Raw genomic sequence first — 25,429 nt, 5'->3', positions numbered from 1 at the left:
CCTAACCCTTGTTCACTTGTTCAGAACCCTTATTTTATCATCCTCACTTTAATAGTCCCTTATCTCTTGTTTGTCCTGTTTATCTGTCCTAATTAGATTGTAAGCTCTGTCAAGCAGGGACTGTCTCTTCATGTTCAAGTGTACAGCGCTGTGTATGTCTAGTAGCGCTATAGAAATGATAAGTAGTAGTAGTAGTAGCAGGTACTCTCAATATTTCTCCTATGTTGCCCCACTAATTGGCATTAATTGAAATTTACTCACATTTTAGTCACGGAGATCTGCATGTAAATTTTATGTGTACCTCCAAAAAGGGGGCGTAGCTATGAGAGGGTCATGGGTGGATCAGGGGCATTCCTAGAATTTATGCATGCTGTTATAGAATAAGGGGGTACTCGGCAGGGGTGTCCTTTGTCCCCTCTTCTTTTTGTCAACTTTGGAGCCCTTGCTGTGTGTCTTGAGGAGGTTCAAAGGGGTGTCGGGGATTACAATTCAGGGAGTAAAAGTGCTGGCTTATGCAGATGATCTATTGATTGTCTTTAATCAAAAATCAGAAGTAGGGGTGGACCAAGGAATTTTGGCAGCCAAGGTTGATTGAAGTGACTTTATTAGCACCAAATATGACCCGACACGGGACCGTGTTTCGACTGTTTTACAGTGTGCCTCAGGGGTCAAACACTTCTAAAAGAAGTACCACATTGAATGGGTGCTTAGATGAAACAAATTTGGTTATAATATCGTGGTTGTACAATGTAGTCGCAATGGACGTTGTAGACAGGTCGGGTCATATTTGGTGCTAATAAAGTCAGTTCAATCAACCTTGGCTGACGAGATTTCTTGGTCCACCCCTGCTTCTGGTTTTTGATTGTTGATATACATGTAGGGGGTTCTTTACCCTGACCTGTTGGTTGATGTTCTATTGATTGTCTTGACAGAAACTCAAAAGTCTCTACCTTGCAAATTATCTTTAATAGAGACTTAAGGCTGTCTGTCTGAATTTAAGTTAATTCTTCAAAAATCTATAGCTCTTGCAGTATAACCTTAAGTTCAAAACTGCAAGGAGTGGAGTGTTTACGCTATGCTGGGTGAATGGGGCGTTAAAGTATCTGGGGGTATATATATCAATTACATTGTCTCATTTATACAACAGTAACGTACAGCTATTGTTAAGAGATCTTCAACTTAAGCTGAACGCTTGGCGAGCTTACCTCTTGCCCCCTCACTCTGCTTGGCAGGGTGCAATTATTTAATATGATATTAGTGCCTAAGTGGTTATATATTTTTCAAATGCTTCCCCTCTATTTGCAATTAAAAGATGAAAAGATTATACATAAATCCTTACATTGTACTTATGGTAGGGGAAGCGTGCCCATTTGCCTATATCTGTTACCCAGACAACTGTAGAATATGGAGGACTGGGATTATTGAAAACGCATTATTTAAAAGTGGAATGTGGTATGCACCACATTAATGACTGGTATAGGGGCGCACAAGACTTATCTTTCACCTCAGGTGAAACCAGACTTTTAGAGAACGAACATTTTAGCTGCTTCCTACATACTACAGAGAGAGAGATGCTCTCTTACTTGAAACACTGTGGATTGCTGAAAACCTAAAGAGCAATATGGTGTTGGTTATACTGAAGACATCATTGACTGTTTATATCTAATGATCACAACCAGGCTTTTCTACCAGGCATGGAAAATAAGTCATTTCAAGTCTGGGAGAATAAAGGTATAAGATAACTGCTTCATGTTGTGACTAAAGAAGGAAAATTTTAATCTTTTGTAGGTCTCAAACAAGCTCCCTGATGGATACAGACTTATTTATTTATTAACAACTTTTTCACTTTGTGCATAGTTTGCCCTGGCAAGATCTTTGTGAGGATGTTTGAGAGACCTTAAAGACAACTTTTGTTTTTGGTTCCCAATTGAAAGTACCATTGGCATTTCATTATAAACTAGCCGTTGAGCCCGTTAAAATGGGCTAGTATGGGGTTTTGGCAAGGCCCCCTCCCTCGCCGCTGCCCCTCCCCCCCGAGGTCGCCGCTACTCCTGCACCCGGCCCTCTCTTCGGTATTGAACTTACATCGGCGAAACGTAGGCAGCACGCAGATCAGCTGAGCTCCTGTCGGCCTTCCTTCTCTGCCTGTGTCCCGCCCTCGTGTGACGTAACATCGGCGAGGGCGGGACACAATCAGGGAAAAAAGGGCGACAGAGAGCTCAGCTGTTCTGCGTGCTGCATTTCGCCGATGTAAGTTCAATACCAAAGAGAGTGCTCGGGCCGGGTGGCGGCGGTGACCTCGGGGGGGGGGGGGGGGGGGAGGGGGGGGAACGGTAGCGACATTGGTGGCTTCGCGCACTTTCGCTCTCTGTCCCACCCCCGTCATCACGTATTGACACAGGGGCGGGACAAAGAGAGAAGTCTCTACTGCGCATTTGCAAGTGAGTACGGTCACTTGCCATTTATATGTTTGATATCTTCAGGAAACCAAGAAATAGACTATGTTCCATTTTTCTGGGTAATGGAACACAGAATTTCACTTATACTTGAGTGGTGACCATGTGACAGCGTGTGTGGTGGGAGTGAGAAAATTCACAGATAACGCACATTAATGGGAATTACAATATAAATTTGCCCTTAGGTTATATGTTTCCCCTTGCTGGGCTCTATTAGCTGGATTCTCTACAATAGGACATTGCCCTAAATACAGGATTGACTCTGCAACACTTACCCCCCGTTTACTAAGCCGCGCCAGCTACTGCAGTACGCTAATGCCGACACAGCCCATTCACTTTGAATGGGCTGTCGGCATTGTTGCGCAGCTTAGTAAACAGGGGGGTTAGCCATATGTTTTGGCAATGCCAAGAGGTGTTTTTGTTTTGGCAACAGTTAATTGTATGAATCTTGAATCTTTGGACCTGTCAGATTCGGCTGGTTTCTTCTCTGTTGTTTGACAGATTTGCTATTGTCCTCTCCCTCTCCCCAAAAGGGCTACGGGACTTTTTGAAGCAAGCGCTGCTGATGGCAAAAAAACAAACAAACTATTCTTACTCTATGGCTCTCACCTACTGCTCTGACAATTTTAATGTGGATATCTCAAATGATCACTCTTTTACAAATGGAAAGGCTTGTAATCCAAGACACAACATCTAAGCCTGGAGCGCTATTTCAACAAATATGGGGACAATTTTGTTCCACTCTTACCCTGCTGACACGTAGCCATATAATGAATAATTAACTGTATTTGTTTAATGGACATAATAGAGATGCACTGAGGAGAGGAAGGGAGAGGAGGAGGGAGGGTTTGGGTTTAATCCTGTACTTTTGTTGTTTATTTTGTATGCGAGTTTGTATACTATGGCTGTGGTATGTTTATCCAAATATTTTATGGCTGTATATGCTAGTTATATTGAAAATAATAAAAATGATTTAAACATAGAATAAGGGGGATCTGCGCCAGTGACATTATCTAGATAATGGGGGCTGGGGCTGGCTGGGTTTACATCAGGCTCTGCATCTTAAATACACTTTCTGCTTATTTACAACCCAAACTTTTACTGACCTGCTCAGTCTGTGTTGAGGCACTAGTCCTCAATTTTACTTTGGACTTCTTTCACATATTTTGGATGGACAAAGGAAACTTTTATCTTCCCTTCATATTTCAAATAACTCTCCTCATGCCTTGTGATATGAGCTGGATCTATATTTACATGTAACCCTCCTGGACAACAAAGAAAAAGCCTACAGCAACCTCCATCAATTGGACCATCCAAGGATATCAGAACCAGAAACTATAAAGTTCATACCTGCAATCTGCGAGTTGAAGTTTTATTTTAACTACATAACTATTTCTAAAATTCTGATTTTTTTTTTGAGTCCATGAATATTTATTGAAATTTGAAATCAACATACCACATAGTTGGTACAATTGTTACAAAATATCAAGTAATAACACAAAATAAGTAAATATAACAAGAAACATATTGCCATATATTGAATTAGTTGTAAATACCTGAATCCTGCATAAATAACAGAATTGGTCTAGATATATGTTTATTAAGAGGAATGAGATTTTAGATAAACATCCAATGAGGACCAAATGTTTGCTGCTGAACATGTCTTCCTAAATTTATCTGCTAGAGATAATGCAAATTTATAAATTTGTAACACTGACTGCCACCAAAAATGAGGATGAAGAGTAGTATTATCTTTCCAATGTGTGAGAACTATTTTGAGTGCAGCAGCTATGAAGACATTCAATAATTTTTGTTGGGAAAAATCTAGTTGGTTTTGGAATAACCATCGTCCATCTTAGTCTCTCTTCCCTTTTCCTTCTTACCCTGTTCTTTCTCCCCTATCTAATGTAATTGTAATTGATTCTTCTGTGCATTGTAAGCCACTTTGAGTCTGCTTCAAGTGGAAAAAGTGGGTATAAATGTTCATAAATAAATACATAACAGGGATCCAAAAACAATAACTGAGGGAGTAATTGGACATTGTAAAGGAAGTTAGTTTGTTATAAAGCACCACACTTGTATCCAGTGCTTTTTTTGTAGAAAAAAAGGTATCGCTACTCATTATGGGTGGGGTCACCACATATGGCTCCACCCCTATGATAGCCGCACCCCTTATACCAGCCATGGCGCACATAAACAGACATCATTGAAAATAATATACTAGTACAGGAGAAAAAAATAACGTAATGGATGATATAAGAGCAAAAATATCTACAATTGCATTAGATAGTTTAGCTGAAGCCTCATTAACAATATGTTGTGATGTAAACCCTTCAGAAGCATGTTGAGCTGTGGATCCCATCTTATTCCGGAGCACTTCCATATCAATTGTATTAAGGGCTCCCAGTACAGTTCCTGTGCCCCCTAAAATGGTGTCCAATAATTCCCGCTTGTATCTAGAGGGATTGGCTGGGGGTGTGGCTGACTGCATATCCAACCATGTATTAAGCATATGTATGTGGTTGGCAACAAATTGAGAGCAGTTTGGATATTTGGTAGTGACTAGAAATACTTTAGGATACAGATGCCAAGTAAGAAAGTGGTATTCTACATCATATAACACATCATGGGGTGCATCGTATTTAATCTGAAATGGTTTCCCCTCCTGGAACAAATTAATATCTGAGAGGTACAGAATAGGAGGAACTGAAGTGGTAGGGGAGGTGGGAGGAGGAGTGGTAGGTAAACAAAGTACATCAAAAAAGAAAGAAGTCTCAGTAATGTGTGTTGCGTCTCTCACGCTTGCCGCGCTCTCGAGGACCTTGGCATACTTTCAGGCTTCTTCCCAGGGAGCACGGGGTTTGTGAGTCCATAGGACACTACCGTGGAGCGGCAGTGGCAGGCAAGATCACCTTCCAGGTAGAGATGAAACAAGACTGGACCGGAACCCCGGACTGGAGTTCTACACCGGAACTCTCGGAACTGGAACGCACCGGATGGGTGCGCACTGGAGTGGGGCCCGCTGGACTGGACACACTGGAGTGGCCCCACTGGACTGGAACATACAGGAGTGAAACCCGCTGGACTGGAACACCCTGGAACTAGGCTTCACCTACACTTGACCGCCTTTCCCCAAGGGTTGAGCCCTCAGGTTCTGGCAGCCGGTAGGACTTACAGGAAAACCCGGAACTGGAACTTGCAAGCAGGAACAGCAGGAATGAAGATCCAGGAGTGCCCCCTGGCACCTAGGTGAAGGCAAGGCAGACCGGCAGGGACTGTCCGGGTTCTGGCAGTCAGCAGGTTTCAACACAATGACTAGTAAACTGTACCCAGGCTAATAGGAACGCTATACCCAGGCAAACCAGTCATACACAAGAAACATACACAGAGCAAACTCAGGAGACTTAGTAAAGCTATACACCAGCTAACTACAAAGCTGTGCCCAAGCTAACAAGTCATGCACTGGAAACATACACAGAACACTAGCAAAGCTATACACAGGCTACAAGCCACACGGTGCCTAAGCTGGCTAGTCTCACTAGGAACAAACACAGTCTCGGGATAGTGGCTAGCAAGGGCGGCTAGTCTCACACTAGGAACAAACACAGAGAACTAGCAGAGCTATGCACAGGCTACAAGCCAGACGGTGCCTAAGCTGGCTAGTCTACACTAGGAACAAACACAGAGAACTAGCAGAGCTATGCACAGGCTCACAAGCCAGACGGTGCCTAAGCTGGCTAGTCTCACTAGGAACAAACACAGAGAACTAGCAGAGCTATGCACAGGCTTCAAGCCAGACGGTGCCTAAGCTGGCTAGTCTACACTAGGAACAAACACAGAGAACTAGCAGAGCTATGCACAGGCTATAAGCCAGACGGTGCCTAAGCTGGCTAGTCTAAACAAACATAGAAACTCACACAGAGCAAACACTGAAACTGTGTACAGAGCACTCTATACACCAGGACCTTTAGATGAGATGCAAAGGCCAGGACTGTAGTCTCCAAGTGATTAATAAAGCCCTTCAACACCAGAGCCACAGATGCAGCAATCACCTTGCAACCAAACAGAGGCTTGACACACAGAGCAGTCAGCCCATAGGAAGGAACAGCGGGAGCTACCTTGGATACTGGCAAAGAGGAGGAGGCGGCAGCCATCTTGGAAGAGGCAAAGCCCACACAGGTGAGGTTCAGTAGGGCAATCAGCACACAGAGCCAGAGAGAACCTAAGACAGACACAGACACAGAGACAAGCAGAAGCCAGCACAGACACTGACTCCCAGAAACAGGGTAAGTCTGAGGGTTGTCACGGCCACGGACGTGACAATGTGCTGTTGATTGCTTTGAATCCACATATAAGTGATCTGCCAAGTCCCTTTATCCTGACAGGAAATATTGTATAGAATCAAGGCAGGAGGGCCTAGAAAGTATTTCTCTGGGGGTGCAATCAATTCTTGTGTTCTTTCTAGGGAAGTGGAAATTTGTGGAGTCCACGTCATGTGCGTGATGTTTAGGGAATAGTAGACTGGTCTGTCTTGCACCGAGCAGAAACTCAGGATAACCAGGTCTTTTCCTTCAGGGAATGGTGGGGGGTATTTCTTGATAGTGATATACCCCATCTGTGGAATTGGTCCAACCAATTGTGCATATTCGGACGACAGTTCCTGTAATGAGACTTGGGTAAAGGAGAACACATACCACACTAACCAGAAAACGTGCCATACCCAGTGCAAAATAAGACAGCCGATGTAAATTCTCAAATTGGACATATTCCAAACACTAAAATGAAAATAAAATGATTTTTTTCTACCTTTGTTGTCTGGTGACTTTGTTTTTCTATCCATATTGGTCCCAGTCTCTGATTCTGCTGCTCTCTATCTGTTCTCTTAACTCCGTTTCCAGGGCTTCCTTTCCATTTACTTCTTTACTTTCCTCCTTTCTTCATTATTTCATGCCCTACATCCATAAGTAAAAGCTGTATCCTCCTCTGTGGAATTGACTGGAGGAGGTATAACATGGATCCAGCATTTGCCTATTTTCTCCATCCATGTGCAGTTTTTCTCCTCTCTTCCCTTTCCCTCATCTCCATCCATGTGCATCTTCTTCTTTTTTTCTTTCCTCCCCTCCATCCATGTCCAGCACTTCTCCTCTCTCCTTCCCTCCATCCATGTCCAGCATTTCTCCTCTCTTCCCTCCCTTGTATTCATATAAAGCAATAATTCTCTCTCCCCTCTCCAAGTCCAGCATTTCTCCTCTCTCCCCCCAAACCCCTCCATCCATCCATGTCCAGCAATCTCCTGCTCTCCTCTTCATCCATTTCCAGCATGTCTCCTCTCTCCCCTGCCCTCCCCTCCCATGTCCAGCGATTCTCCTCTGTCCCCTGTCCTCCCCTGCCATCCATGCCCAGCGATTCTCCTCTCTCCCCTTCACTCCCCTCTCATCCATGTCTAACGATTCTCCTTCTCCCCTGGCCTTCCCTTCCATCCATGTCCAGCGATTCACTCTTCCCTGCCCTCCCCTCACATCCATGTCCAGCGATTCTCCTCTCTCCCCTGCCCTCCATGTCCAGCGATTCTCCTCTCTCCCCTATCCCTCCCCTACCATCCATGTCTAGCGATTCTCTCTTCCCTGCCCTCCGCTCACATCGATGTCCAGTGATTCTCCTCTCTCCCCTGCCCTCCCCTCCATGTCCAGCGATTCTCTATCCCCTGCCCTACCCTCATATCGATGTCCAGTGATTCTCCTCTCTCCCCTGTCCTCCCCTGCCATCCATGTCCAGCGATTCTCCTCTCTCCCCTCTCATCCATGTCCGATTCTCCTCTCGCCTGCCCTCCCCTTCCATCTATGTCCAGCAATACTCTCTTCCCTGCCTTCCTCTCACATCCATGTCCAGCGATTCTCCTCTCTTCCCTGCCCTCTCTTCCCATCCATGTCCAGCGATTCTCTATCCCCTGCCCTCCCCTCCCATCCATGTCCAGCGATTCTCTATCCCCTGCCCTCCCCTCACACTGATGTCCAGCGATTCTCCTCTCTCCCCTGCCCTCCATGTCTAGTGATTCTCCTCTCTCCCCTGCCCTCCCCTCACATCCATGTCCAGCGATTCTCCTCTCTCCCCTGCCCTCCATGTCCAGCGATTCTCCTCTCTCTCCTATCCCTCCCCTACCATCCATGTCTAGCGATTCTCTCTTCCCTGCCCTCCGCTCACATCGATGTCCAGTGATTCTCCTCTCTCCCCTGCCCTCCCCTCCATGTCCAGCGATTCTCTATCCCCTGCCCTACCCTCATATCGATGTCCAGTGATTCTCCTCTGTCCCCTGTCCTCCCCTGCCCTCCCCTGCCATCCATGTCCAGCGATTCTCCTCTCTCCCCTCTCATCCATTTCCGATTCTCCTCTCGCCTGCCCTCCCCTTCCATCCATGTCCAGCAATACTCTCTTCCCTGCCTTCCTCTCACATCCATGTCCAGCGATTCTCCTCTCTTCCCTGCCCTCTCTTCCCATCCATGTCCAGCGATTCTCTATCCCCTGCCCTCCCCTCCCATCCATGTCCAGCGATTCTCTTTCCCCTGCCCTCCCCTCACACTGATGTCCAGCGATTCTCCTCTCTCCCCTGTCATCCATGTCCAGCGATTCTCCTCTCTCCCCTGCCCTCCATGTCTAGCGATTCTCCTCTCTCCCCTGCCCTCCCCTCACATCCATGTCCAGCGATTCTCCTCTCTCCCCTGTTCTCCCCTGCCATCCATGTCCAGCGATTCTCCTCTGTCCCCTGTCCTCCCCTGCCATCCATGTCCAGCGATTCTCCTCTCTCCCCTCTCATCCATGTCCGATTCTCCTCTCCCCTGCCCTCCCCCTCCATCCATGTCCAGCGATTCTCTCTTCTCTGCCCTTCCCTCCCATCCATTTCCAGCGATTTTCATCTCTCCCCTGCCCTCCCCTCCCATTCATGTCCAGCGATTCTCCTCACTCCCCTGCCCTCCCATTCATGTCCAGCAATTCTCATCTCTCCCCTGCCCTCACCTCCCATCCATGTCCAGCGCTTCTCCTCTCTCCCCCTGCCCTCCCCTTACATCGATGTCCAGCGATTCTCCTCCCTCCCCTCTCCTTGTATCGATTCTTTCCCCAGCCCGTCCTTCTTCTCCACTGCCTGCCTGCTATGAAGCAATAAAGAAAGACTGCATGCAGCGATTGAGAGAGGCTGACAGCGTCAAAGCTTCCCTCTGTGAGTCCCGCCTACTTTCTTTCAACTTTCTGTTTCCGGATAGGCGGGACTCGCAGAGGGAAGCTCCAACGCTGCCAGCTATAGGACCAGCATTTATTAGTAGTTACAAGACCAGCTACAGCCTCTTTGTGTGGAGTCCAAATTGCTCTGTGACGAAAAAAATATAATGATTGGATGTAGCTAGCTGATGCTATAGGTCATTTGATTTTGGACCAAAGATATGACCACTGCTGAGACGGCTTGAAAATGAATATCATTTTCCCATATTGAATATAAACTAAGTTTGCTGCTAGTATTTTTTTGTATAAGAAATTTATATAATTGTGATGCAACATGGCCTTTGTGACAGAGGACTGAAAGGAAGTCATGAATACTAGGAGAGGTTGTACCAAATTGGAGAGTAATTTGTTATGGGTTAAACAGTGTTTAATCTGTAACCATTTAAAATATTGGTCAGCTGGCAAAGAGAATTGGGAACATAACTTCTCAAAAGATATAACAGAGTGGCGAGAATATACGTGAGCAACTGAACATATTCCACAGTTAGACCATAATTCCCAATGAATGGGTTGTTTATTAATTTTGATTAATGGATTACCCCAAATAATAGATTGTAAAGAAGTGTTGCTTGGGACATCCATGTAATTATCTAGATCATGGAGACAAGATAACGATGAAAGAATTATATTATTAATTTTCAAACGTGCTGGTATAAACATCGGTAAAAAGTTAGAATTGAAAAAAGAACCCCATAATGATTGTTCTACTGATAACCATACAGGTGAATAATTAAGAGGTTCTATTAGCCAGTAAGAGGCTTGTTGTAACATAAATGCTTTATGGTATACAAAAAAAATCTGGAAAGAGAATCCCTGCTTTGTCTTTGGTATTTTTAAGGGTTTTCTGAATTTGTTAGAGTCCTTAAAACTAAAGCCAACCATCAACCCCCCCCCCCCCCCCTCTGAATTAAGTCTACAAAGAAATTCACATAGAAGTGCTAAGTACAGCCATTTGTTTCTTTATTGCTGAAAGCCTTTGATCTCACAGACCTGGTCTGAATTTACAACTTTAAAAAGGTCTGATCTTTTAGATTATTTAAAGCCTTAACCCTACATTGCCAACTAGCAAGATTGCTGAGCAACAGGGTGATGAACTCCACAGGGTGGACTGCAGTGCCACCCAGTGAAATTGTGCCTAATTAGCTTCTGACACAAAAAAATGTGTCTTAGTCCAGCAGACCACAAGACATCACTGATCCTAGTGGTGTGTGGGAGAAGAAGCTATAATCTTCACCAATAAAAGAGAAGGCAAAAGTGCAAGAGGGTAAACACCTTCATAACAGTACTTAAAAGATCACCTCATTGCCACACCAAAGCTACCCCCAGACCACCCTTGGGAACTATAGGACTGGTAAATGCCAGATCAGCTGCAAAGAAATCCTCGGCGATCCATGATGTCATCATGAACAGCATCTTGACATCCTAGGAATAAGTGAAACCTGGCTAGATGAAAGTGAGGGTTTACCACTGACTGAACTATGCCCAACAAGTTTCAACATCCAACATCAATCAAGACCAGGAAGATGGGGTGGAGGGGTAGCAGTCTTGTTTAAGGATACAATCAAACTGCGCAGAATCTTCATTCCCCAGCTACATGAATCAGAATCTCTTTTAATCCAACTTGAAGAGGAGAAACCAATCTGGCTGCTCATGGTATACCGAGCACCTCTTAACAATACATTATCTGTGCAAGAACTCCTAGACCTGATTACTCAAGTGACCCTAAATTACCCTAGGCTGGAGATCATGGGAAATTTCAATCTACACATCGAAACCCCAGATACCACAGCCGCCTTTCTGGACATGATGACAGCACTAGGATTTAAACAGGTGATCAGTTCTCCAACCACATACATTATAGACCTGGTATTCTACAAAGGGATTGACATCTGAGATAACAGTATTGAAATAACACCCTTATCATGGTCAGACCATTTTCTAATAAAAGTTTCCCTACATGACACCTGAAAGAAATGGCACCTCCCAGAGTTTGAAAGGAGATCAGAGACAAAAAAAAAGCTGACCACTGAGAATTTCTTAGAGGCCTTGGACTATCCATATGTGGATGAAAAGACAACTAAAGTATCAGAACAGGTTGACATCTGGAATACACATTTAGCCAAGACCTTAGAGAAAACGGCACAACTAAAAACGGTCTTATGCCCCACTCAGAAATGCTCAACTTGGTTCTCTCCAGAACTTTGGATCCTTAAACACGAAGGATGGAAACTGGAAAGGAGATGGTGTAAATATCATCTGGATGAAGACAGGTTAGACGGTAGGAAGCACACGAGAAAGTGCCACCAATATTTCTCTCAATGCATTGCACAGGATGCCAATTCAACCAAGCAGTTGTTCAGTATAGTAAACAGCCTACTGTAACCCCCACAACATAACCAGCCTGCCCAGTCTAAACTGAACTGCAATGATTTTGCTGCACACTGTCAACAAAATTAAAAGTCTCAGCCATGACTAACTTTAGGCTTTCCTACAACACCACAGGAGATATCTCAGGTGTGTCACTGAAACTTAAGAACTCTTAAATCTTTTTCTAACTGTTGTATATAGGTTGGATCATCTAGCAACTGGTCAGGGAATCTCCAGTACTCACATGAAACTCTCTCTAAGTCCTCGAAGTATTAATATTATAGGGGCATGATCGGACCATGTTCATGTATGTATCTCCGCCTCACTAGCATGCTGAGAGATAGCAACATCTCCCATCCACGTATTGAAATGTGAGTGCATGCCATGAACAGCAGAGTAGCGAGTATAATCACATTCTAAATTATGTGAAGCTTTCCAAATATCCACCAAACCCCAGTGGGTGATAAACCTATACAGTTGGATTTTATCAGCTATAGCATAACAGATTACAGGATCAGTATTGTCAGTCTCTGGATCAGTAGTCAAGTTGAAATCTCTTCCAATAAGCAAATCCCCCTCTATGTGTTTAGTCAGCAAAATAGTCAAATGCTCAAAAAAATCCCCCAGTTTCTGATTGGGAGCATAGAGATTCAAAGAAGTAAAAACAATCCCCTCTAAATTTACCACGCATAAAATATTATCTCTCCTCCTTATCCAGGACACTCGTTAATTTTCCAGGGGTGTCTGTCCTTGAAGAGAATGCCCACCCCTGCTGTCTTATGGCGAATGTGGTACAAAGCCAGATTGACCTCTGGATATAAACGATTATTAAGCAAATACTCATGTTTAGGTAGCAGATGAGTTTCCTGTACAAACAGAACATCGCCTCAAGCTGCTTCACTTAAAACCTCTATCACTTAAAGACATACATTTCAAAAAGGAAATCAGAACATATTACAAGCTAACAGGACCTCTACCGAGAGCATCAATGAAAAACAAACACATGACATATGTTGCTATACATATCCCACAGCTCTTTATATCACATAACACAAAGCATATACCAACTAGTTTTCAACCATTAAACAAGTAAACATTGAAACTCTCAAGTATAGCTCTAGTAATCCTGGATCATGTGTCAAAACTAGGGTAGACCCCTTAAAACATTAGAAATAAACCTGGCACACAAGGGCAGTAGTATTCAAATGGAATCTAGTTCAGGGAGTTGAGCACTGGAGATCTGTCTAGTGAGGCAGCCTTTATCTCATGTGGCCCTCTGTCACTGAGGGCAAGAGGACTTGCTCAACACATCCTTTGCACTGGTGGCCACAACAACAGAAAAGGGCTGATGGTAAATCCACTTCTGGAAAGACAGTGTGAGCCTCCTCCAATGTACATACTTGGCACAGCTTGCTCTCTGAATAAAAGATAAAGCAAAGGGATGTTGCCAGTGGTATTTGACAAACAGAAAAAAAAAACACCCCAAAAGGGGTGGAGGTACACTGGTTTCCTATGTAAAAGTTGCAGAAGAAGTAGGAAAGGTAGGCTCTTCTAAAAAAAACGATTGCTACACTATGGTGCACTTCCCTGCTCTGACAGCGGATGATTTTTATATCTTATATGAAAGGTTTTTTTGTAAACAAACTATCGACTATACACAATCAGATATACACCACAAAACTCCTGAAGAAGGCGCATGTTAGCACTGAAACACAGCTGTGTTGAGTCGTTGTCACCTTTGTTTGCAATAAAGAAGTGTTTCTTTACAGACGCCTCCTCCGGGTTTTTAGAAGAGCCTACCTTTCCTACTTCTTGCTTCTGCAGTGGTATTTGACACCCTTCTCTTGAAGCTGTTTAGTGTACATTCCAAGCTCAGAGCGCCTTTTCAAGGTCATAGCTGCAAGATCCTGATATAATTCTATATGATAGGAGTTCCACTGAAAGTCCATCTGTCCTCTAGCTTTAGCCATAACAGGTTCCTTGACTTTAAAATCCATGAAGCAGGATATAATATCTCATGGGAAATTTTCCCATTCATCTTCTGTTCCTCTTCTCTTCTTAATAACATCCACCTTCTGCTATGGTCCCCTCCTTCCCTTTTCCCAGCCCCATTCATTTTCTACTTTATTCCCTTCTCTCCCACCCTCCATGTCCCATCCGTCTTCTGCACTTTCCAGGGTCTCCTGCCTACTTGATATTTCTTCTCTTTCCATGTCCACCGTCATTTTGTGTTCCTATCTGTCCTCTCCTGCACCTCGCCTCTGTGTTTATGTTCCTCCCTTTCACTTCCCTTTCTTGTTTTTTTCTGTCTTTGCAGGGTCTCCTGTCCATTTGACATTTTTTCTCTCTCCATGTCCACCATCCTTCTTCCCTCAATACTCCATATTTGTCTTGTCAAGTATCCGTCCCCCTGTGTTCCCATCTCCCCCTCTTCTTCAGCATTCACTCCCCGTGTCCCCATCTCCCTCCCCTCTTTTCCAACATTTACCCCATCTCTCCCCTTTCAAACATTTCCAGTGCTGCGTCCTACCCATAGGAAGTTGAATCAGAGAGGCGGGATGCGGCACAGGAAAGGCTCTGGCACGGCTTACCCGGAGGCAGCTTATATTTAGCACAGCCTGTATCAGCGACCTGTCAACCGTGGGGGGAATGGGCTGGAGAGGTGCTGATCCCACACAAAGGGAAGGATGCCAGAATTGCAGAGGAGAACATTTTTCTTCATTACCCCTGCAGTATGGGCAGATTGTTTTTTGGAGGGAGGGGGGGAATGCTCTTCTTCGCCCCTCCAACTACGCCCATGACTCTCAGTGCCTGTGTCTACTCCTTCCTTCACTAAACCAAGTAATGCAGAAATGACCTGTGACTAATTGGGTAAATCTATACGAACTCTTACTGAACACTGGTCAATAATGATAAGCTTATCAAAACCTCTCAAGGTGTTTTGTGTTCTTGTTTTTTTGTGGTTTTTTTTTATCAAAGAGGACACTGTACCAGTGACTTCACAGTGAGAATCCTGAAAGGTAACTTTAAAACCATACAAGAACGTAAGACCTTTGAAGTCAGAATGATTGAATATTTTAACACCCAACAGAAAGGACTTAACAAGGATCTGGGGTTCCTAGCCCATTATAAACCATAAAGCTGTATGTCTCTGTTGATCACCCCACCCCTATCCACACCCATCCTGTTAGAATATCAATGATATGCTTTGATGTCCCCATGCATACCTCCTACCCACCCCCATCCTCCCACCCTGTCAGACTGTCATTGTAATGCTTGAATGTTTTCACTTATATACACTGTCAGCTAGCACATTTGCTTATTTCCGATCTGACGAAGAAGGGCAACCTTCAAAAGCTAATCAAGAAATGTATTAAGTTATGTCCAATAAAAAAGGTATCATCTTATTTTCTTTTCTATGTTTTATTTTGTTTGATTTCTATTGATAACTTTATCAAAGAGAAAACCCTCAGAGACCTGATAGATTTAAACAAACCGAAGGTTGAGGCCCTTAGGTTCATTAGAACCTAAGAGCCTCAATAGTAAAATAGACTGGCATGTATTTTATTAAGCAGACTTTTCTCGTTAAGATCAATGATGGCGTGTGACGTGCAAGCGCCATCTTGCTGGTACAGCGATAACTGAAAGTGTGTGCTCTAACTTTGGAGAAACAAAGCTATATCTGCAATGGGTTTTGTAATCACAATTTTGTACTCTTTTGTAGATCTTTAGAAGTCACATAACAGCGCATGTTCCTGAGGAAGCCACAAGGGTGAAACGGCGGCCCCGTCGAACATTAAGTTAAGTGCTGTTGATGTTATCAGGCGCTGACATATAAAGCCTATGTTATAAAATAGAAGGCAATACTTAAAAGAGATATAAATAAAAACAAGGAGTTTTTCTCGATGATAGAAGTTGAACAAAGGCACAGAACTGTTGCCATTGCAAACCTTCGGTTTGTTTAAATCTATCAGGTCTTTGAGGGTCTACTCTTTCCTTCTCCTGCCTATCAATTCCTTATTCCTTTAACAGTACCTCCCTGACATTTCTCCATCTCTTTATGATAGACCAAACGCAGGAAGCCTATCTGACGTACACTGCAGATCTTCTCTGTTCCCCGCTATTAGCCCATTGGTCAAATATTCCCTAGACAGCAAATAAACTGCAGGGAAGGCAAGCCCTGTAGCGTAGGGGACACTGACTTTCCACCCTGCTTTCCCCTGAAGCCCATTGGTCAGCCAGTAGGATGCAGGGGGAGGCAGGAGCAGTAGCTGCAGAGACACAGACTTCCTTCCTGTTTTCTCCTGCAGCTCTACATCCTGAAGATTTCAGCTCTGATGTCTTGGCAGTGCTGGAAAGAATATTGGGAGTGCTCTAGCACTCACAGACCTGGCGCCTATGGTTGAACTCCTTTGCTTAATGTGTAGCAGCGGCCAAGAAAGCAAATAGAATGATAGGAATTATTAAGAAAGGAATGGAGATTAAAACAGAGTATCAGAATGCTGATATATCATTCCATGGTGTGACTGCACCTTGAATACTGTGTACTATTCTGGTTGTTGCATTTCAGAAAAGATATAGCTAAAGTACAAAAGGTAAACAGAAGGGCAATCAAAATGATAAAGGGGATGAAATGAGCAAAGGCTAAAGAGGTTAGGGTTCTTCAACTTAGAGAACAGAAGGAGGAGAGAAGATGTAAAATAATGAGTGGAGTGGAACAGGAAGATCTGAATCACTTGTTTGTTCTTTCCAAAGTACAAGGATTACAGGGAATGAAATTAATTTACTAAGTAGTACATTCAAAACAAATCACAAAAAATATTTCTTCACTCAGGGAGTAATTCTGTACAGGTTGCCTTAAAGTGGGCACCCAGAGTGTGTATGCTAAGCGCGAATTTTGTAACAGCAATTAAGTGCTTAATTGTCATTACAGAATACTAGTGCAAATCTACATTTATGCACATAACTTTAGGTTTGAGCACTTACGCTAGCTCTCTGGCAGGTGTGAATACTTGTGTCTAAATGTGACAATTACACATGTAATTCACAGTATTCTGTAAGCTTAATGCATAAGTGCATACCCCTGCCCCACCCGTCTCTCCCACACCCCTCTTGCAGTTATGCGCTATAGAATTTAAGTGCTAACATTATAGAATAGCATTTAAGTGCAGTTAAATGTGTAACTGTAGATTAGGGCCAATTAGTGATAATTACTACAATAATGGGCAATTATTGGTTGTTAGTGTCAATTTATACCGAATTAGGCAATTAGCTAACATGCATAACTGGCAATATTTTATAACCTGCCCACACATTTTTGCATGCTAAGCACAAAAATGTATGCACAAGGTTATAGAACGAGGGGGTTAACGTGTTATTGAGTCCTGGAATTTGTTGCCAGAGTGTAGCAGGGTCCTGGAATTTGTTGCCATTAGTAAAGCAGGGTTTTAAATCTATACATCGTTATTAACATGAACTTGGAAACATCTCCACTGTTTATTCTTGGGATAAGCAAAATGGAATATATTACTCTTTTGGGATCCTGCTGTAGAGGTATAAGCTAGGAGATGGTGGGAAAGGAAAGGGAGGGAGGGAAGCATTGGACTGGAGATGGGAGAAGTAGTATGGGAAAGAAAAGGGGATTTGGGACTAGAGAAGATGGGAGCTTAGGAAGACTGATGGCAGAGGAAGGCTGAAGTAAGGGAGTATACAAGACTAAGGGAAGAAGAGTTCTTTCTCTCAAAATCCATCACTATCTGGTACTGTTTTTCTCACACATACATTGATGCTAATTTCCCCTCTCTATTTCATATGCCCTCATTCACCCCTTACTACCTTTCTTAAATGTCTCTTAGCTTTTATTCAAATCTCTTCCCACACTGATTCTTACCTTTGTTTCACTTCCGTGCTGCTCAGCAACAGAAAGAGAAGCATGGTGCTTTGAGCCAGATCTTACTTCTCTATCACACAGGATCCACCTTGAATTGTAGGGGACAGTGAAATATTAGGTAGGAGACAAGCTGAGTCTTGGATGGCAGAGGAGGAAGATGAGGCCTAAGTTTCATTGCTCCCTCCTCCTCCTAGCCTCACCAGGGTGGGAGAGTGGGGCAAAAGATGGTGCATACTAGCAAGTACACTCGACTAGCTCCTGATTGTCTGCAATTGTACAGGTAATTGTACATTTCCATAGCAAGGGTCAAATCTTCAAAGCGTTCACGATTAATGCCCATTCAAAGAAATATATGGCATATTATTTATATTGTACTCACAATAAAATAGAATTATATTAATCTGCAGCTGAATTTAATCAGAAATAAACAATTTTGTGTTTGTAAAAAGCATACCTTCAATTTTAACATAGTATTAGTTTATCTGACTGCATAAGAATGAGTGACCTAATTATCAATCTGCCCATATTTTAAGGATATTTATTATGCATAGTGTCACTATTTTTTAAAAGCTAAATAACAAAATTCATATAATACTCCCATTTAAAAACACCGATAGTAGTAACTGTGAAACTGAAACAAATCAGTGCATAGAGAAAAGTACAAGCTAAAGCTTGGTGGAATCATTCAGACAAAATGGTTAGCCTACAGTAAGCACATTTCTATAAATTCAGTATATGCAGAAAGTGCCATTGCAAATGGAATGTAACAAATTTCTCTTCAAGTCCAAGAAGTGCACTACGCATACGAGTGGAAGAGCCACCTTCACAATCCCATGTAATGTCACCTAAAAGCTTTGCCTCGCATGACTTATTACAGGCTAGAACAGATTAGAGCTATCGATTGCTGCCTGGAGGAACTTCTCACTGTGAAAACGGAAGGTAAGCAGTAGAGACAGACAGCTAAACTATTGATCTTGTCCAGCAAGGAAAATGCACTTTAAAATGAAGGTCAGCGTTTTTTCATCCCACCTATTAAAGCTACTGCTTCATCAGGATACCACAGAGATTGGTGTTACTGGGACAAATGCCATCAGCTCAACCTGTCTTGTGATAGCTGGTTACAATATCTGACAGACATGACAAATAAATCTTGTACTTTCTTTTTGGTAACACAACAAAGGTTGTCTATAGAAACAGTCAGAACTGATCACTTTTAGCACAGCACTGCAAGGTACCATGCCACGTAAACTGCCACAATAATAGTGATATACATTTACCAGCATCATACTAATTTATAAACAAATTAAAGAGAAAATAGGGCCATGAGTTATTATTGATTACAGGGGAGTAAATAGTAATTGTTGTAATAAAAGCTATTTGCTAAGTATTAAAACAAAAATAAGGGCCAGACTGACTTGTAAAAATATATTAGAAGCTAAAGTCCAAAGAAAGCACAAGGAGCCAATGAGAGCATCTCAACTGTACTTTATTAATCAGACCCAACACAGTCTGCATTTCGGCAACAAATGCCTGTGTCAGGGGTCTATTGTCTCCAAAGAAATAGACAATCCAATGATGGAAAACAAACATCTTGAAAAAGGAAGGTCCACTCAGTACATCATAAAGAGATGCCGTGAAAGCATGGGAACAAATTGTGAAACTAGTAGGAAGTTCCACGTATGACGGCCAAACACAGGTGTGATAAGTACAGCAGTAATCATGCCTATGGTTTGGCCATCTTCATACCGCAGACCGTGTTGAGTCTGATTAATAAAGTACAACAGAGACGCTTTCATTTTTGAAGGCTCCTTGTGCTTTCTTTGGACTTCAGCTTTTGCTGTTTTGCTTTTGGATTCCCTCTCCAAAAATATTAGAGACATGCATAAAGAAAAAAATGTCACCACAGATACTCCAGACCTTATTTACTGCAGTAAGATTTTGCAGTTACTTTGGGTTACCAGCCAAAATTAACAAGCAGTAACTGTTGGGGGTGTTCCAACATTTTGCAATTCACTTAACACAGAGAGAATCTCTACTGGAATTAACCAAATGGCAGATAATGCAGTGAAGTTAGCTACACCTATTCAGCTGGTGTTAACTATGCAATGCTATCTGCCAGATTATCAATGTACTCTCAGCAATTACTTTCAAATTATTTGTAAGGTACAGTCCCCTGCCTCCTCCTCATTAGGAAAGTAATGCAGAAATCAGAATATAATTTTTGTGCTAATTTGTCTGTTAACTGTTAGCATGTGCAACCTGCCACAGTAGGAGAAAACAGAGGTTAATAAATAGGCCACTCCATTAATGCTCTCCTAAGACTCTACTACAAAGATGGCTATGCGCTTCTAATTTGCATCAAGGAGCCCTCAGATCTCAATATATTTATCTATACTGTCATAGTTGCACAGCTGCCATTCATGTCAATAGAAGTGATTCTGCAAACATTACAAATAAAAAATAAACAAAAAATCTTTTCTAACTTTTGGGAAAAACAAAAACTTTTCCTTAATCAAATTGCCATCTTTTATACTAATTCAGCTAATCACAGTTGCAGAATAGTCTTAAAAGGATATAGAAGAGATAAATTTGCACACATTAACCAGGTTCCTAAGCCACATGTATGCAAATATTTTTCATGTACATTTATTGTGGATATCCTGAATACCCAAGAAACTAGCTTAAAATCACTGTGATAACTAAAATCCTCTAAGATTTCTGAAAACACTTCTATTTTTCTAGAAGTCTTAGCAGCCCTTTTACTAAGCCACATAGGCGCCTATGCGTGCCCAACGCGTGTCAATTTTGAGTTACAGCCTGGCTACTGCGTGGCCCTTATGGTAATTTTATTTTTGCTGCGCCTCTGCTAGGCGCGCCGAAAGATAATTTTATTTTCTGGCGTGTGGGCGGTAATCGGGCAGTAATCGTCATTCTATGCGCGTAGACCATTATTGCCCAGTTACTGCGTGAAACCTTACCTCTAAGTCAATGGCTGGTGGTAAGGTCTGAGACCTAAAATGTATGCGCAGCCATTGACCTAGAGGTAAAATTTTCAGTTTGCTGCCTGTCCATTTTCGGCAAAAATGTTTAAAAAAAGCTTCAATGGGTGCGCCGAAAAATGATTCTGCGCATGCCCAAAGCACGCATATACACTACTGCAGGCCATTTTTCAGTGTACCTTTGCAAAAGGGCCCCTTAAAGATTGCCACATAAAAGATGCTTTCAAAACATTTGTACTTCCTTTTTAGACTGGAATAATAGCAATATTCTACAGAACAGTCACAGCATCTTGTCCCCTAAAGTTAGTCTCCTTTTCCTGTCATTTACAACTTTACTCCCTCTACTTCACACTTGACTTGAAGGAGCTAAATGGAAACAAAGTATCAAAGAAATAAACTTTATTTATTTATTATGACATTTCTACCCCACATTTTCCCAGGAAAGCTCAGGTTCAATGCAGCTTACATAACAAATTAAGAAGAAGGATTACAAGACAATTAATATTAATACAAGAATACAACTATTTTAAAAAACATTTCTTTTCATATTAGCTGAACACAGATCTAAAGAAGTGGACTTTAAGTCATTATCATAACACAACAGGGGAACCAATAAAAAGGCCTAAACAATTTTATATAAACCTAAACCTAATTTTCGAATATTATTGTTAAACAGTATTATATAAAGTCAAAACTCAGCACTGAAGTAGTGCTTCAGGTTTTCTAATCATGTTTAGTGCAAGACATCATATCAAAAATGCCCCTCCACGTAACTTTATAAGTCTAAGTGCTTTGAAAATACACTTCTTTATATATTGCAAACTTTACCCCCGTTACTTAGATATAGGGATCAGAGAGGTATGAAAGGAACTACTACTTTTTTTTTTTTTTTTTACAGTTAATCCCTTCTCTCTAGCCCACTTTTTATACTTTACCTCTCTCCATTGACCTCAGAATAGCATAGGAAGAGGACAGGGGCAGTGTAGCACTTTGGATCACATACCCCTACTTTGCTGCCACAGCTCGGTGTGCCATGGCTTGAACTGTGGGAGACAACATAATGCTGAGTGGTTCACAAAGGGCCCTGTTTACTAAGCCGCGCTGTAGGCGTGCAAACATTTTAGCACATGCTACTGCTAGAAACATCCAGAGGAATATAATAGGTGTCTCTATCGTTAGCACACGCTAAAAGGTCTGTGCGCCTACAGCGTGGCTTAGTAAACAGGGTCCAAAGAGTCAGTGTTTTCTACTAGTGCTTAGCTGGGATGTGCCATAGTCTCTCACACCTTTTTCAGAGGAAATAGGTAATTCCATTTTTAGGACTGGATTTTGTAGCCCTTATTGCAGCCACAGAATTGTGGAAGGCTAAGTAATTGTATTAGAGTTTGAGCAGCCATCGTTTCTTTTAGAGAAAAGTTTGTAGACATGCAACAACAAATATTTAAAAATATTTAGTGCATTATTTTACAAGAAACATATGATATAGTTTACATAGAACATGTGACATGAAAGATGGGCTCTGAAGTTTTTATTTTCATTCTTTATAGTTGATCACACAGCATGTTCACAAATGATATGTGTAGTTATACAGTAATTGTGATAAATAGAAATAAATTCTAAGTACACAAGTATTGCCATACTGGGACAGATCGAAGCCCCATCAAAACCAGCATCCTGTTTCCAACAGTGGCCAATCCAGGTCACAAGTACCTGGCAAAATCCCACCAAAATACAATACATTTTATGCTGCTTATCTTAGAAATAAGCAGTGAATTTTCCCCAAGTCCATTTTAATAATGGTCTATGGATTTTTCCTTTAAGAAGCCACCCAAACCATTTTTAAACCCCGCTAAGCTAACTGCTTTTACTACATTCTCTGGCAACGAATTCCAGAGTTTAATTACATGTTGAGTAAAGAATAATTTTCTCCAATTCGTTTTAAATGTACTACTTTGTAGCTTTCATTGTGTGCTCTCTAGTCCTAGTACTTTTGGAAAGAGTAAACAAGTGAGTCACGTCTACCCGTTCCATTCCATTTATTATTTTATACACCTCTATCATATCTCCCCTTAGCCATCTTTTTTCCAAGCTGAAGAGCCCTAGCTGCTTTAGCCTTTCATCACAGGGAAGTCGCCCCATCCCCTTTATCATTTTTGTCACCCTTCTCTGTACCTATTTTGTTCATCTTAGGCAGGACTCGGTACTATATATAGCCACCATTATGGTGAAATGTTGTGAGGATTTTGTTTTTAATTTTCAAAGTTCAGCATACTTAATTCTTAGTGGCAAAATTTATTTCAACATTAATTTGTACTGTCCATGGAATAACAAAGATATAAAAATCAACTTTAGGCTTACCTTGCACACTAGAATATGCTCTCTGCAACCATGGACTCTTTATGGGCAAATCACATGGATAAAAGGAAAGGATACAAGCTCTGATAGAGTGGAATGAAAGTCTTCACAGCTCTGCTGGCATTGATGCAAGTGGCACAAACAAGGCTTGGCAGCAGCTTTGCAGTAACAATAGCACCATCAAAGAGTGGACCAAAAAATGGCACCTGAAGAAACAAAACATTAATTATTAAGACTTTAAATAAGTGCTATAAAAATATTAGAAATGAGATATGAAAATGAGGTGGTTAAATGTGAAGGATATTTTAACATCCTCCAAGGAACAATTATTTTCCACCAGATATCTGCAACATATACCTACTTCTCCCCATCAAGGTATTATCTCAGCACTTCTCAAATTTCTATCCTATATAAATTTGTTTTGACACTTAAAGATGTATTGTTGTAGCCTTAAAAGTCTACTTTAAAGGCTCATAAAAATAAAAACAGAAAATAAGGCAATAACGTTTTACTAGACTAACAATGCATTTCTGACTAGCTTCTGGCTGCCAAAGTCTCCTTCCTCAGGTCAGGACAGTCATGTTTTTATTAACTTCAAAATTCACATGACCCCAAAATCATGGATGAACCCTTCTCCTCCCTTCTCTTGATCTTTTCTTTGCCCTCTCTCATCTAGTTCCTCCTCTTCTCCCCCCCCAACCTTATCCACAGCACAAAGGCAGCAGCAACCATGGTGATGGCAACAGCAGCAGAAGTCAACACACAGCCTCATGTGTCAAGTGTGTGTGTGTTCACGGACCCAAAACCTGTTCACAGACTTCTAATCTAATAGGAAGCCCACACAAGAGGAGGGGGCAGGGCCTTTAATAATTTACTGACTGACAGGCCTTTGCAGGCTACCACTACTGGGTATCAGTCACAGTGGAGGTCCAGAGGGAGGGACTGCAGCTCTGTTTCCATGACCCCATCTAAACAAATCATGTACTGTGAATTCTGGTCATCACATCTCAAAACAGATACAGTGGAATTAGAAAAAGGCACAAGGAAGGGTGACCAAAATGATCAAGAGGAAAAGCTATAAACGTTAGAGTTCTTTATCTTGGAGAGCAAGATGGCTGAGTGGGGATAAAACAGAGGTCCTGACAAAATCCTCAGTGGAGTGGAACACGTAAATGCAAATCGATTGTTTATTCTTTCAAAAAGTACAGATACTAGGGGATACACGATGAAGTTACACAGTAATACTTTTAAAACAATTAGGAGAAAATATTTTTTTCACTCAACACATAGTTAAGTTCTGGAACTTGTCAACAGAAGATATAATAAAAACAGGTAGAGCAGCTGAGGTTATAAAAGGTTTGGACAAATTGCTGGAAGTCCTTAAACCGTTAAGTTAGACCCAGGGCAAACCACTACTTATTCCCTTGGGTTTGCTATTTTTGGGATACTGCCAGATTCTTGTGACCTGGCTTGGCCATTGTTAGAAACAGGATGCTGGGCTTGATGGACCTTTGGTCTGACATAGGATAGCAATTCTTACGTCTTATGTATATCTAAATGAAAGAAAAATATGGATGGACTTTTTAAGGGCTTTAGTTCTCTTTAAGTAGAAGGTGAAAGCTTTTTTGTAATCCAAGGTGTACAAGGCATATTCACCGTCATGGGAATGTGGACTAGGGACGACTATTGACAGGATGATTGACTGCTTATGTTGGAAATATGACATCTTCTTTGCAAGAATCTTTGGATGCAAGTGTAGAACCACTCCACTATTGAAATATTTGTGCAGGGAGATTAGTAATTAAGGCCTAGAGCTTAGATTCTCTGCATGCCAGTTATTTCAACTCACTTGAGTCTAGTGGCTCACAGCACAAATTTATCAGTACAGACAATATCACATTTAGGTCCAAAGACAAAGCTGGAGGCTTAATTGCAGGCTTCAACAGAAGGATTATAAAATGGAGAACTAAAAGCTAAACAGAGAAGGATTTATTTTTTGTGAGACAGGTATGGGCATGACCATCACAGCAAATGGCAATCCTCTTCCATTTGAAATCATAAAGCTTCCAAGTAGAATCCCTTCTAGAAGC

The 25,429-nt window shown here is 42.0% G+C and overlaps 1 protein-coding gene across 1 annotated transcript in view; it reads right to left on the bottom strand.

Moving 5' to 3' along the window:
- Nucleotides 1-25,429, bottom strand: part of RALGAPA2 (Ral GTPase activating protein catalytic alpha subunit 2) — an 898,249-nt gene that overhangs the window by 217,210 nt on the left and 655,610 nt on the right. The window contains 1 exon segment of the mRNA XM_030196220.1: nucleotides 23,418-23,545. Within this exon segment, the coding sequence (XP_030052080.1) occupies nucleotides 23,418-23,545 (128 nt within the window).

Source organism: Microcaecilia unicolor, chromosome 3 (assembly GCF_901765095.1).
Source record: "Microcaecilia unicolor chromosome 3, aMicUni1.1, whole genome shotgun sequence".
NCBI lineage: Eukaryota > Metazoa > Chordata > Amphibia > Gymnophiona > Siphonopidae > Microcaecilia > Microcaecilia unicolor.
The sequence above is the reverse complement of the archived record's forward strand: the minus strand, read 5'-3'. Positions and strand labels throughout refer to the sequence as shown.